General features: G+C 39.2%; 1 protein-coding gene across 1 annotated transcript in view; it reads left to right on the forward strand.

Moving 5' to 3' along the window:
* Positions 1 to 14,944, forward strand: part of ITGA1 (integrin subunit alpha 1) — a 225,181-nt gene that overhangs the window by 151,542 nt on the left and 58,695 nt on the right. Inside the window, exons 11-13 of the mRNA XM_070476666.1 lie at positions 2,369 to 2,517; positions 6,847 to 6,997; positions 13,617 to 13,782. Of these exons, the coding sequence (XP_070332767.1) occupies positions 2,369 to 2,517; positions 6,847 to 6,997; positions 13,617 to 13,782 (466 nt within the window). The remainder of the gene's footprint in view (positions 1 to 2,368; positions 2,518 to 6,846; positions 6,998 to 13,616; positions 13,783 to 14,944) is intronic.

Raw genomic sequence — 14,944 nt, forward strand, 5'->3', positions numbered from 1 at the left:
ATCACCAGAATTTGACTGAAGGGAGCACACTCACTATTAAAAAGCACTAGTATGGTTGGGCAGTGCTGTGTGCAACCTCATTTTAGATTCATAAGCAAAACTTTAAAGAGAAACCAGTCTACAAGGTATGTGGTTTTTGTCTAACAGCGTTCAGTGTCACAGGATCACTCACAGAGAAGGAGATATTTGGGCTTAACCACAGTTGGAAGTTAGCCAAATTAGTTAATGCAGGGGCAAAAAGGTTAAAGGAGATAAATGTTTGCAAGTATATGATTATGGTGATGGATCATGGAATCTAGGTTGGATACAAAAATAAAAAGTAACATATATGGATTAATTGGAAGTCTTAATGTGGTCAAGGAATTGATGAATTAGATATACTAGGTAAATGAGCCAAAGTTAACGGTCAGAGAGAAGAACACTTGACATTGAGATTGAGGTGCTGCAGTTTTTCCAGATGACAAGGTCAAAGAGAAGACCTTGGAAGCAGATGACATAGGTGAGCTAGAGCAAAAGATTACTAAAGGCAAGAAAGTCAAAGAAATAAGAGACTAGGGTGTTTGATAGAGTCATCCAAGTAGTAAAATATCTAAGAATAATAACAGGGGTGACAGTTTTCAAAGTTCTTTAGTCTCCTGCTTAATCAATTGAAACAAAGAGAAATAAAAACAAAACCAACTCTGAAAGACGCCCTGAATGGATGAGCAATTAACTTCTGCAGCAACACAGAACTGCCCAACAGAATCCTAGTACTTTTCAATAGCTTCTGTTCACCATGGGACCATAAATTAGGCACAATGATTATATCTAAATAACAAAATAATTGTACATTTATTTACACTGAGCATTTATACACACAAAGACAATGGCAAACCTACATTGTTTCCCTTAATAATTATTCAGTATCTCCCTGGATTCCTGGTTAAAAGCTATTAGGGTCAGTGGGAAAGTAATTTAAAAGCTATTCAAAGACTGGTGGCTCAGTGGCAAAGAACCCACCTGCCAATATAGGAGATGTGGGTTCCATCTCTGATCCAGGAAGATTCCACACAGAGCAGGGCAGCTAGGCCTGTGTTCCACAGCTGATGAGCCTGCTCTCTGGAGCCTGGGAACTGCGGCTACTGAAGCCCACACACCCTAGGGCCTGTGCTCCTCAACAGAAGTCACCACTATGAAAAGCCCGCACACCACAATGAAGAATAACCCCTGCCTATCACAACTAGAGAAAAGCCCTTGCAGCAACGAAGACCCAAGGCAGTCAAAAAACATTAAAAAAAAAAATTATTTAAAGAAAAAACCAGTCCTTTGGGTAAAGAATTCTCTGAGTCCCTAATTTGGGGGGTAGGAAGGTTAAACAAAGTAACTTCAGGCACAGTTCTTGATATAGGTTAGTTTATTGGTTCACACCAAACTTCAAAGGAGGGTGCAGAAAAAGGATTAAGAAAATGGGCAAGGGGAAGTGAATCAGTTGCACTTAACCTTCAAAGTCTTTTTCCTTCACGGTGGCTTTGCAGTTAGCTGCTTGCATTACCCACCTGGGGGAAAGAAGGAATGAAAGGAGTATGGCAGTAAGAGAGAGAGAAGACAGAACAAGAGAGGGAATGGGCTAATTTAGGAGCCATGAAGCTATAGCTGAGCTACAGGAAGCACACATGTGTCCTTGCCAAAAATATCCCTGAGCATTCCTCCAACTTCATCTTGCCCCCCTCTTGCCTCCTAGCTTGGCCCAGACTCATTGACTGTATTTCTGTTCTCAGAGCACCTACCTCTTTGCCATCTCAGTTTCTTCACAGGGCAGTCCTTTAGTGTGGACCCCATCCACCCTCACACTTGCCATCCAGGACGGGCCTCCACCCTCCTAGCACATATCTTTTAAGTCTCAAATATCTCTTCTGAAAGGGCTTCCCTGAGCCCCATTTTAAATTACGCTTCTAGGTTATACTTGCCAGTAATAGCTTTTCTGTTAGCACAGCCTTTTTCACAGTTTGTAGCTGACCCTGTGTTTGAATAATTCTTGTGTTTAATCTCTCTCTCTCCCTCTAGTTTAGAAGCTCCATGAAGGCAGAGACCATGTCAGTTTCATGTTCTATCCCAAAGCCTACCAGAGTCACTCGGTAAACACTGTTGAAGAGAGAAACCAATCATTTGAGAGGTTTAATAAAGCACTCTCATTTGTGTCCTTTGGGATATGAATATTCACAAATGGCAATGATTATTGCTGTCAAAGTAGGATTTGTGTACTGGTAGGGTTTTAATCCCTTTGGTTTAAATAATAACTTGTACTATTACATCTGATCCATGTGTTTAAACTGAAGACAGTTAAAGCGGAAGTCTGCTAGATGGATAACACAGTGACTTGGTATTTCAGGTTGGAATTGTACAGTATGGAGAAAATGTAACTCATGAGTTCAACCTCAATAAGTATTCATCAACAGAAGAGGTGCTTGTTGCAGCAAAAGGAATAGTCCAGAGAGGCGGCCGACAGACCATGACAGCCCTTGGAATAGACACAGCAAGGTATGTGTGTTCAGACACTCAGTTGTGTCCACCTATTTGCTGACTGTAGCCTGCCAGGCTCCTCTGTCTGTGGGATTCTCCAGGCAAGAATACTGGAGTGGGGTGCCATTTCCTCCTCCAGGGGATCTTCCCAACCAGATTTCAGGGATTGAACCCTAGTCTTTTAGGTCTCCTCCACTGCAGGCGGATTCTTTACCACTAGCACCACCTGGAAAGCGCACAGCAAGGTATATAGATTAAAAAATAATAATAATAAGCCAAAGTCAAAGACTGTGCAACAGTAACTGCTTACAGTCTAGTGCTTTGAAGTATTAACTGAACAGTTATTATTACCTTAGTAATATTTAAAGCCACCTTGTTGAAATCAGATTCAACTGATTAGCTAATAATTGTAGGGTCAAATTTTCTATATTACAGTCTCACCATTCTTATCTTTCCTTTTATTCCAAGATTTTGATTGATGCAGAACCAGTCAAAAAAGTCATGTGGTCTACAGCATCATGTTCTTGGGTACTAAGACATAATATTAGATAATATCTTTTCCCTTTATTCTCTGTTTTCAGCTTCTAGTAATCTTGGTATAAAAAATGGATTAAATTAGTACACTTCTATTCAGTATATGTGTATACCATAATATGTCTATAATTTTACAGCATTTCGCAGATTTAAATTTACAGATGTAGGGTTGTTGAAGCTCTCAAATAAGAGTTTTTAAGAAGGCAAATTAAATGTCTTATTTGAAATCATTTTCAGTGAAAAGTTTGAAAAGAGGAAAGGATTTCATCATTGATACCCTCTCTCCTCCTTACTTTCCCCAAATTCCCTCTAATTCACATTCCTCCTTCCCTCCCTTCTGCAGTTTCCTCCATGGAGTGCACATAATCCACTCTGGCTGAGTTGCATTCTACAAGGATCTACAGAACTATCCTTTCCTTACAGTGTAGAGCATTCTCTTTTCTGTATTTTTCCTGATCCCACTCAGCTCTTTTGCTTATTTCTCCCCGTTAACCACCATGAAAGCTTCTGAACAAAAACTGAACAGTACCAAAATCACAGAAAATCTAATGAGCAGTATGACTAATGTTAAGGATCCTTCTCTTAAGAGCCTTCAACTTCTGGACTCTCACCTGACTCTGAAAAGCCCATCCTCTCATTCCAGTTAAGATCCATGTTCTAAGAGGGCTAAAATGGTTAATATGGATACTCCAAAGAATGGATTGGATCTTCAAAAATTTTAAATTTCATGGTCTGCTTCAGACTCATAAATGTTAGAAAAGCATGTGGTTATAGTTAATGTGGGGCCCGTGAGAAAAATAACCACAAACAGATGGGGTAATTTTACATTCACCTGCCCATAGGATCACCAGTTTGCATGCACGGAAGTGCACGCGTTTAGGTGTGCTGAGTGCACTTCTTAAGTAATTGGCTAAATGTGACTGTACTTTCAAAGTAAATCAAAGTGTTCTTTGAAACTCTGAGCCTGTGGGGAGCTATGTCCTCCAAAGGCAACCACTTAAGAATGAATATTCATCTTTGAAAACTAACTGACGAAATATTCTGACTGCTTTGCTCCTGCATAAATACCACTCTAAATACCATGTCCCTATATGGCTTTTGCCTCTGTGTTTTCACAGAAGGTCTAGCTGTGGGACATAGAGTTTATTGAGTTTTGTATATAAATAAAACTCCATAATGACATTGCTAAGTACTCTTCTTATACATTAGTTTTGCATGTCTAATTGTTCTTTATTCCTTTCAGGCAGGATCAGTTCAAACAGTATTTCTAAATATTTAGAATTCTTACTTCCATTTTCAGTGTTTCCTAGTTAAACATATTTTTATGTCCCCTTATCCCTACCCCTGATGCTGAAGTTGAAACTCCAATACTTTGGCCATCTCATGCGAAGAGTTGACTCATTGGAAAAGACCCTGATGCTGGGAAGGGTTGGGGGCAGGAGGAGAAGGGGATGACAGAGGATGAGATGGCTGGATAGCATCACCGACTCGATGGACATGAGTTTGAGTAAACTCCAGAAGTTGGTGATGGACAGGGAGGCCTGGCATGCTATGATTCATGGGGTCGCAAAGAGTCAGACATGACTGAGAGACTGAACTGAACTGAACTGAACTGATCCCTACCCCAAATTGTCTTTCTTTTCGTTGTTTCACATTATTTACTCATAAAGCCTGGATTCTCCTGTCCCAAAGAAAGGGATTCTCCTGGGGTATATTAACATATAAAGCCATGCAGACTGGTCAATGCTTACTTTAAAAAAAGAAAAATGGATAGTGGGAAATGGGGGTCAAACATAATTTGCAGGAGACAGTTGAAACATAAAGGGTATTCACATGAACTCTGCCAATGCTACCCATAGAAAGCCAGTCCTGGTTTCAGAGCTACCAGATTTTCTTTAAGGAACGTCTTTTAATCATCGCCTTCAGCTGATGTTCATTCAGTTATGGCCTTGATCTTCAAGAGAGTCAGGAAATTTTGGCAATCTTCTAAGATAATGGTCCCCAACCCTTTCAACACCAGGGACTGTTTTTGTGGAAAACAATTTTTCCACAGACTGGGCAGGAGGAGGATGATTTCAGGATCACTCAAGTGCATTACATTTATTGTGCAGCTTATTTCTGTTATTATTATATCAGCTCCACCTCATATCATCAGGTATTAGATCCTGGAGGCTAGAGACATCTGCTGAAAGGAATCAGAGTTGTAAAAAAGATTGATATCTTATCATATCCATGTCCAGATTTCATTTAAAGGCTAGACTTTAACATCTATTTTTCACCTTTGTACATAGAAATAAGTAAAAAATCTGTTTGTCTGGTATAGAGGGCAGAGATACACAGTTCCCCAGTGGTCAGTATTAAAAAAAAAAAAAAAAGCTTCTTTTTCTCTTTTGAAAATTGTAGGAAAAATTGAAAATTAAAAAAAATAGTACAACAAAATCCTATGTACTCATCAAACAAAATCAACAGTTCTTATCATCTTGTCATATTTGCTGTAGGTCCTTTTAAAGGGAAAACAAGCACAGATGAAATTGCTTTGCTCACGTCACCAGAATCCTGTCTCCCTCCTCACACGATTCCCGCTACTGTGCATTTACTGTATATCTGCAGTAGAACTAATGTTTACCATGGCAAACCATTGGGAGGTTAAAACGAGAGGTGTTTCTTTGGTGTATTCCAAACTGCAGCTGTTTGTCCTCATGACCAAAGTAAAATATTTATCTTTCTGTTGTTTTCTTATTTTCTTTTGACCAAAGTGAAATATTTAAATAGACTATTCAGTACAATGATTGGTACATTTTATACCAAAAATGTACTAAAAAATATACTAAAACAATATTATATGAAATCCATTCCATTCATTGTTTTAGTCCTAAGTAAAGTGTACTCTTGTGCAAGACTCCAGAGGGGAATGTGAAGTGAGGAAAAGAAAGTAATAACGGGAAAGTGTGCCTGTGTGTGTGTGTCTGTGTGTGCACGCAGAAGATACAAAACAAACAAAAATTGTCAGTTTCCCCTATCTTCCATCACTTGCCATAAATACTTGTTGAATTAAATTAAATTAAATCAAAATTCCTTTTTTGAAGTTAGCTCATAGCGTGTTTCCTTTCTCTCCAGACCACCTTCTCCTACCTCATCCCTAGCAGCCTTTGTCCTAAAACTTAATTCAGGCCAAACCTTTCATAGCTAGCCAAACCCTCCTTGCCCCATGAACACAGCTCTGTCACTGACTCAGACCACTGCCATCTGCAGTCTAATTCCTATGTCTAGATTTTACCCCATATCCAAGTGCACTCTCCCGTGCAGATACTGCGTTTTCTCCCACACCCAGTCTGTAGCTCAGAAGATGGCCACACTCTTCTGTGAATGTCAGAGTAGGTGTGGGAAGTGAGAGCTAAAGCAAAAGCTTCTGCCAAAAGCAGACAGAAAGAGGCCTGTCAAGTGAGACAAGGAGTGTTTACAGACAAAGGTGGGGCTGGGAGAGTATTTAAAATCTGACCTTCTCTAAACCTGCTGTATGCTCCAGTCAACACCTTCCCTTTGAAATTTCCAAAGAATGAAAGACTGCTGCCTTTTGGATAAACAAAATATCCCACAAGGGATAAATGGTGATTAGCAAAATGGTAACCTCTCCATCATCTGGAATAAATCTTAAACTATCACAAACAGTGAGCATCATGGCTCCCGGCTTGAACAATGGGAGTCAATGTTAATGGGCTCCCTGGAGCTGGTAGTGTTTTCATTTTGTTGATCACCTTGCCTAAACTTGGGCTGATGTTTGAATTGCTCCTCGTTTGTCTGTGATTATTTCAGGGAAGAGGCGTTCACTGAAGCCCGGGGTGCCCGAAGAGGGGTTAAAAAAGTCATGGTAATTGTGACGGATGGAGAGTCCCATGACAACCACCGGCTGGGTAAGGTCATCCAGGACTGTGAGGATGAAAGCATTCAGCGGTTTTCCATAGCTGTAAGTACGGGGCTAGAGCTGGCTTTCAGGCCCTGCTGTGTGCATATCGTGATTATTTTATGAGAGTTACGCAAACAAGGTTGAAAAACAGAAGCGTCTCCATTTGGAAGTGAACTCTGTCGGGGCAGGATTAGGTCTTGACCCTTTTGTGTCTTCAACATAGTGTCAGGCAACTGGAGACTCAGCAAACAATCACTACAAGAAAGGAAGGGAGAAAATGAGGAAAGGCTGAGGAGGAAGAAGGGAGAAAATGCATAAAAAGAAGCGAGGGAGAGAGAGAGAAAGAAAGGGACAGGAATAGGGAAGGGGAAAGAGAAAGAGAAAGGGGGAAAAGATGGAGGGATGGAGGAAGAAGAACATATGCCTTCAGCCTCGGGGGAGGGAGGTTTCTTAAATTGATTTTTTTTTTTTTTAATAGAGAATGAAAGATTTCAGAACTCTAAAAGTTCAACCAAAATTGCTTTTCAACAAAATCCTTTTTATTTATAGTTCATTCAGTTCAGTGGCTCAGTCATGTCCAACTCTTTGTGACCCCATGGACGGCAGCATGCCAGGCTGGCTTTCCTGTCCATCACCAACTTCCAGTAACAGCAACTATTACCCACAATTTGTTGATCAGCATTTAGTCAGTGATATTTCCCTTTTTCCTTTCAAAAGTGTGAACAGTGAAAGACACCCCATCCAATTGTAGGTAAGGAAGAAAAAGAGATTCATCCATGATGAAGTGCCAGAACACACAATTGAGTCACTGCTTCCCTGGGGCGAGGTGCCTATTTCTTGTTTTATAAACAGGTGATAGGCTATAAATGGTTGCAAAATTTTCTTTTTCATTTGGGGTATAAAATTTTTAAAAAATTAAAACATTCCATTATTTCTCATTCCCCTTGTTGTTACTTCTTTAAGTTATCATTTGCCAATTATTATTCAATCCATCATTATCTCTCCTGCTACTACAGCTATTTTGATCTTTTCCAGGGTTGAAGATAAGTCCTTATGGCCCAGCCTTCACTCAGAGATACTGTCCACAAGTAGAGACTATGCCTGGTCTCTTTAGTATGCAAAGCCAGCACATGCCCACTTTGTCCCACACAACCGGGTACCAAAGATGCCATCATTTGTTCAGTTTCCTCCCAGAAACTAGCATATAGTCTAGCATTGCAGATACCATAGATGCAGGTCATGAGCTGAATTAATCAGCAGCAGCATTAACAACATTGGGAAAACTTCAGTGGAATTAAAGTATCTATCATTTCATTGTTTCTTAATTTTAAGTGAATCTTATATCACTCTTATATTGTACCTGGCTGCATATTCAGTATTTATTGCCCATAAATCTGTTTCCCTTTGTTAGATCCTTGGTTGATAATTCACATTTTGCCTCTCATCTGGTCAAAAAGAGGTCTCATGATTGCATTAACCTTCCTGGAGAACCATAAAATCATGAGTCCCTTCCCCATTTTAATCAATGAATTAGTGTCAAATTGCTCTTTAAAATGGTATAAACAAAAAGTATAGGAAATTTTCACTTTAGCAACAATTATTTGTTATTTTCCCAATTCATATATTTTCCAAGTGAACCTAATATGTACTTTTTAGTTTATACCAAACTAGGAAATAAGACAGTTCTTTTACTTCTTCTCCTTGTGTATTCACATGGAAAGGTTTCAGGAATTTCTCCACACCTATTCATGATAAGATCAAATATTCTAGGGGGTCTAGCCCTGTCATTGACTGGACTGTTCCTCCTTCTCCATCTTTTTCCCTCACAATTTGATCCTGAATACCACAGAGATGTGTTTTGGGGGCAGACAACCACTCAAAAAAGATTGACTACTGAAAAGATAAGCACTCTGACAAAACTGCAAACACATCCTGTGAAATACTCAGATTTGGTGAGGGTGCTGAGCTGGTTTGAAGACCCTACTGCATGGTCTCTATTCTGTCACTTGAGAATATTAGACATTACTAGCAGGAGCCTGCTTTATATTCAGATTCTAATCTTAAATGATGATGGCAGTGTTTATAATGGCTATAGAATTGTATCACCCGCAGCATTCAAATGAAAATAAGGAAATTAGAAAATATCTTAGAATTTCTTTCATTGGCACACAAAAGGCACTGTGCTACATGTAAATGAGCTTTATACTTTACATTTGACACATCTGCCTCACGGGAGCTTCAATTCTGACTGTCTATTCCAGGTAAATATTAGCAGAATACCAAGTGCCTGGGCTTGACATATTAAGTGGACAGGGATTAATTTAGAAGTATTATTTTGTATCTCTTTTGATTCATAGAAAAGAATGTTTTTACCAGCTACCAGATCCTTGTGTAAAGAACCAAAATACATTTCTCTCTGTTTTCGTTTTTATGCTGTGATACAAAATAGTTCAAATTGGCTGCAAGTCACAGTAATTCCTGTGAATTCTGTGAGAATTCTTTTCTCTTATAATTTCTGTGGGAATTCTCTTCTTACATTTTCTTCTAAATATATACTTCCATATTGCATTTATACATTTTATTTTTATTCTTTAAGTTTGTTACTTGGACATCTTCCCCATTGAACTTTATCCACTTGTCTCTGTCCTGTGACATAAAGCACTAAATGTCTGATAACATTTACATTGCAACTAAGAGCCTCAGTTATGTATAGTTCAAGACAATGTTTTATGTGTATCTTTAACTACATCAGTTTATAAGTGAAATGGAAGCTAACGTGTCAATTCAATAGTAAATCTAAAATATGTTAAATAGGAACCAAGGAGGTGAGATAATGACTTACAGAAAAAATTAGGTAAATCAGTGGGGACTTGGAGGGCTTCACACGATACAGAATTTTTATAAATCTAAAAGAAATTCACGCATAGCAAAACTGCTGACAAAAGAGAGGTCTGCCAGTGTGTGCAGAGAAGACCAAGTAGAGAATGAAGTGTTGAGCAAGGCCCAGAGATCCTGAAACCCACACCATAGATATAATAAATACTCTGGACCTCAGAGACTCCGCCTTTTCCATCCTTACTCTGGGGCATGTACGCCCAGCTGTGGTGAGACACCCACCTGTAGGAAGAGCATTTGACCAACTCTCTAATACCTTTTCCATTTCATTCTCTTACCCATCAAGCAGCCCAAAGTGGGAAAAGCACTAGTGGTCTCTGTTAAAATGTAAACCACTTCTGATGTTCGGCATTTGCTCTTCAGCCAAATAAACAGGAGCTAAGTTTTTGTGTTCTGGTGTGATTTGAAAGCTCCTCCATAAATCTGGACATAGTAGTCAAGAGTAATTTCAAAAGTCAAAAAAGCTTCACACACAGTGGCCCATTGACCTTAGAGCTAGCTCTGGTTTTCCTAAATAGTGTGCTTCCTTCAAAGCAGCTCAGCTTCAAAGCATCTCACAGACAGTAAGGCATTTTTGCCTCCAAGGGCATTGTACAGGTGCAGGAGCTAGGTAGCTGACAAGGGAACTGGAGAAATGCCCTGGTGGTCTTGGAGCGCAGGAAGCCCCCGGGCACAGATGTGTAGAACTCCCTCTGCGCCCCTCCCGCACGGGTAAAGAAGCAGCAATAAAGTCCCCACCCGCTTCTCACTAGGAAGGAAAATTTGAGAACCCATGATGCACTGCCTGCCTGCCTACTTGGTACCCACCTCCTTTTCTCACATTAACATTTAGGTACATTAGAGCGATTCAGTTGTTGATCTAAACTGTTATGCGTTTTATGATACAAATAAACAAGTATGTCGAAGATCATAAACAACAACACTTAAAACAATCATTCTAGTTATTTTCTTTCTACGAGTGAAAAGCTATACCCATCTTAATAAAAGTCAGTTTTTAAATCTAACATTCTAAACCTAACAGTAAGGAAATACATGTGGAAGCTGAGAGCAGGCGGCTGAGGAGAGGTGGGGGGCCACGTGTTCAGAGGCGGCGAGGCAGGGGCCGGGCAGCCAGCAGGGATGCCTCCACCTGTGCCCACCTGCCTACATGTCCAAGATCCACCCAGTCCTCGATGCCAAACTGTAGTTGGAGACTCAACTCTTCTCTGCAACAGGACTTTGGAAGCACCATGGAGGTCTTTGTTGTTAATGATGCCAGACAAATCCATGTCTACCGTTTAAAGATAAAGTGAAGCTAGAAAATTCTGGTAATTTCCTGGTTATTAAGGTCATAATTCTTGTTCTCCCCAAGGAGTCGGATATTCTTAAAAAAAAAAAAAATCAAGCAATGGCACGGAGCTCATGAGTCTTACATTTGCATTTTGGATTTCAGGAGCATAGAACTGAATGAATCATGAACTTTGGTTCAGGAGACATTCTCATCATTGTCAAAGCATGGCCCACTTTGTTTGTTTCTGTATCTATAATTGTACCTGCATACTTATTTTAATAACGTTGTAATAACCATGAATATACTACCCAAATCAAGAGCTAGTTTGGTCCTCTGACAACTTACCACCTGCCTTATCACATTCATCACCTGCCTTCCTCCACCTGGTAACCATCAACCCAAATCCTATACTGACTATCTCTTGATCTTTTTTCTTCTAAATAGTCCTTTGGTAATTGTGCATATCTGGGAAAAAAATTAATTTGAAAAAGGTTTTCTTGTTTTTAACTTTATAAAGCTAAAACATATAATATTTCAAAACTTTTAAACCTGAATATTAAATTGTAAAGATTCATCCATATCACTGCATAGCATTATAGATCATTACATTTTTCAAAACTGATAAAGCATATACAGTGCAAAATTTCAGTGTGAATACTGTGCACAGAGTAAATAATCTGATGAGTTCTGACAGTTGTATTCATCCACATATTGTTGTTGTTGAGTTGCTAAGTCCTGTCTGACACTCTTGGCGACTCCATGAACAGTAGCACTCCAGGCTCCTCTGTCCATGGGATTTGCCAGTCAAGAATACTGGAGTGGGTTGCCATTTCCTTCTCCAGAGGATCTTCCCAACCAAGGGATCTAGCCAGTGTTGCCTGCAGTAGGAGGCAGATTCTTTACTACTGAGCCATCAAGGAAGCCCCTACACACCAATAGAATTGCTAAAACTAGTAAAAAGGAAAAAACTTGGTAACACCAAGAATTGTCATGGATGCAAAGCAACTGAGTCTCTCACATATCACTGGTGGGAAAGGTGAAATGGAAAAATGGAACAGTTGTTCTGGTAAATATTTTGGCAGTTTCTTATAAAGTTAAATATACTTCTATTGCAGAACACAGCGCCTTCATCCCTAGGTCTTTACTAAAGAAAAAAGAAAACAGATAGTATTCCTAAGCACAAATACTTAGAGCAGCTTTGTTCATAATCACTTGAAACTGAAAACAACCCAGATGTCCTCAACAAATGACTTGTATATCTAGACAGTAGAGTCCTACTCAACAATCAGAAGGACTGAATTATGATACATGTGATTACATGGATGACTCTAGAAAGCTATGCAAAGTGAAAGAACCCAGACACCAAAGGCAACATACTATTTGATCCCTTACCATTAACATTCTGGAAAAACCAAAGCTGTCAGGACAGAAAATAGATCAGTGTTTGCACAGAGTTAGAAGGAAGAGGAGACTGACTACACAGGGGCAAGAGGCAACTCTTCGGAGTGATGGAAATAGTCTAATCTCAGTGTGGTAGGAACGCAACTGTGTAGGTTTGTCAAAATTCATAGAATTGTACATCTAAAGAGGGTGATTTTTATTGCATATAAATGATACCTCAATAAACCTTACTTTAAAAAATTTAAAACTAAATGTTTGAGAAAGCCTGATAGAAAATCTAAATAATTACAATTAACTATAGCAGATAATTCCTGCCTCTGTCTCTTCTCTGTTAAAAAGAATGTCCCTGTCTAAAGCATTTTGTTTTGAACAGGAATGTCCCAATTGTTTATTTTCTAGATTGCCAAGTTAGATTGCTCCTTAGTCCAACATCTGTTTAAAAAATATACATGTCTGACTTCCCCTTGGTAAGAGTTTCAGGAAGTACTGCCTGTTTGAGAGATCAAGCAATTCACTGGCTATTAGCTTTTGCTAGCAAGTGGTGATGTCACTGACTGGAATAATATCAGAGACACTCAGAAACTGTAACATTACTTTTGAACTATCAGGCTTTAAAGATATAGCTGTTAATAAAGAGGGACACAGAAATGGCAGAGAAGAAACCTTGGTAAGCATACAGGATTACCGTTTATATTTTTCTACAGCAATTGCAGTATATATTAGAAAATTAATATAAAACAGTTAATATTAAAGAATCTGCAGATTCTGAAAATCACCCTTCTAAGAATGTGGAAATACATAAAAATTGCATTATGCCACAGTACTATATGAGCTTTCCTGGTGGATCGACAGTAAAGAATCCCTGGGTCAGGAAGATCCCCTGAAGAAGGGAATGGCAACCCACTCCAGTTTTCTTGCCTAGAAAACCCCAAGGACAGAGGAACCTGGAGTGCTACCGTCCATGAGATCACAAAAGATTTAGACACAACTTAGCTACTAAACAACAAGGAGGTATATACTACTATATACTTCCTTGCTTATTGACAAAATGCTTGAGATTCTTGTTTAACATCTAGAATTTAAAAGATATTCTTGCTGTTTTTGATGACTTAGATTCTTGGCAGCTATAACCGAGGAAATTTGAGCACTGAAAAATTTGTGGAGGAAATAAAATCAATAGCAAGTGAACCCACTGAAAAGCATTTCTTCAATGTCTCTGATGAATTGGCACTAGTCACTATTGTTGAAGCTCTGGGAGAAAGAATCTTTGCCCTGGAAGGTATGACTTTTTCTCATTAAGCCTGAATGTTCCGTCTGCAATTCAAACTCAATGGGTTTTTGTATTTGTTTTTACCACATGGCTAATGTGTTTTTACTGTGTACAGTAGCCACCATGGAACAATGCCCTTTTTCTATAAATCTGTCCTATAGCACTGTGTCTGCTGGCAGCTCTCTTTGTAAGGACATGGCAGTACTGATGTGAGGGCCAGATGAAGACAATAGTCCAACAGACACGCAAAAACAAAAATATACCCATGAGTTTTATTTCTTTTCTGTGACACAAGTTTAGAAAATGGAGACACTCGCTTGAGTTTTATTTTTATTTTTCATTTTGGGCTTCTGTAGGACAGTTCTTATACAACATCTTCATTCATTCATTTTCTCAGTTTTGCTCCTTGCCCTTTTGAAAGGTCTTCATGGAGCTCTGCCTCAAGACCCATGGCAGCAAAACATTGGTTCAGTATATTTGTCTGAGTCATGCTTCTTCTTTGTACATTTTTTCTTTGATTTTTCAATGGCACCTGGCTATTGGGAATAACAAGTCTTGGCATTCCCTCCTCTGCCTGAGGTGGAGATGTCAAGGAACAAATGACTTTGGAACTAGATCTTCCTGAGGGGAAAAAAAAGAAGTCTTCAGAATTGTTATGCCAGGCACATTGAAAAAGCCTCTTGCTCACATTCTCCAGTGGTCTGGAGAGTCAGAGAATGTGTCTTTGTTTCTCAACCTAGGATAAGAAACCTCCAGACCGTTCTGCTGTTCTGCTCTGTCCGAATCTTGTTGACTGTGTCCTTGTGAGGACAGGCCATGCTGAGGACTGCTGTTTCTCACCTTAAACACAGAAACTTACAAGCACCTTCTCCATCTCCCTTAGATGACCTGATAATGAGAAATAGAAAGACAAAATGAGAAAGAGACATCACTGAAAAATTGTCGACCGTGTTAACTGAGCATTAAGTGGCTGGGGAAAGTGACGGACAGAGAATATTTAAAAGTAGTAAAAGGAAAGAAGACAGTTTAGGGTAATGGCTTTCAAAGTTTTTTTGATAGTGACTCATGAAAATCAATACATTTTGCTTTGTGACCCAGTGCACACATATGTATACATATAAAAAAAATTCCCCAAAACCCTTATTATATGTGATGCATTCTGATAGTTTCA

Source organism: Odocoileus virginianus, chromosome 14 (genome assembly GCF_023699985.2).
Source record: "Odocoileus virginianus isolate 20LAN1187 ecotype Illinois chromosome 14, Ovbor_1.2, whole genome shotgun sequence".
NCBI lineage: Eukaryota > Metazoa > Chordata > Mammalia > Artiodactyla > Cervidae > Odocoileus > Odocoileus virginianus.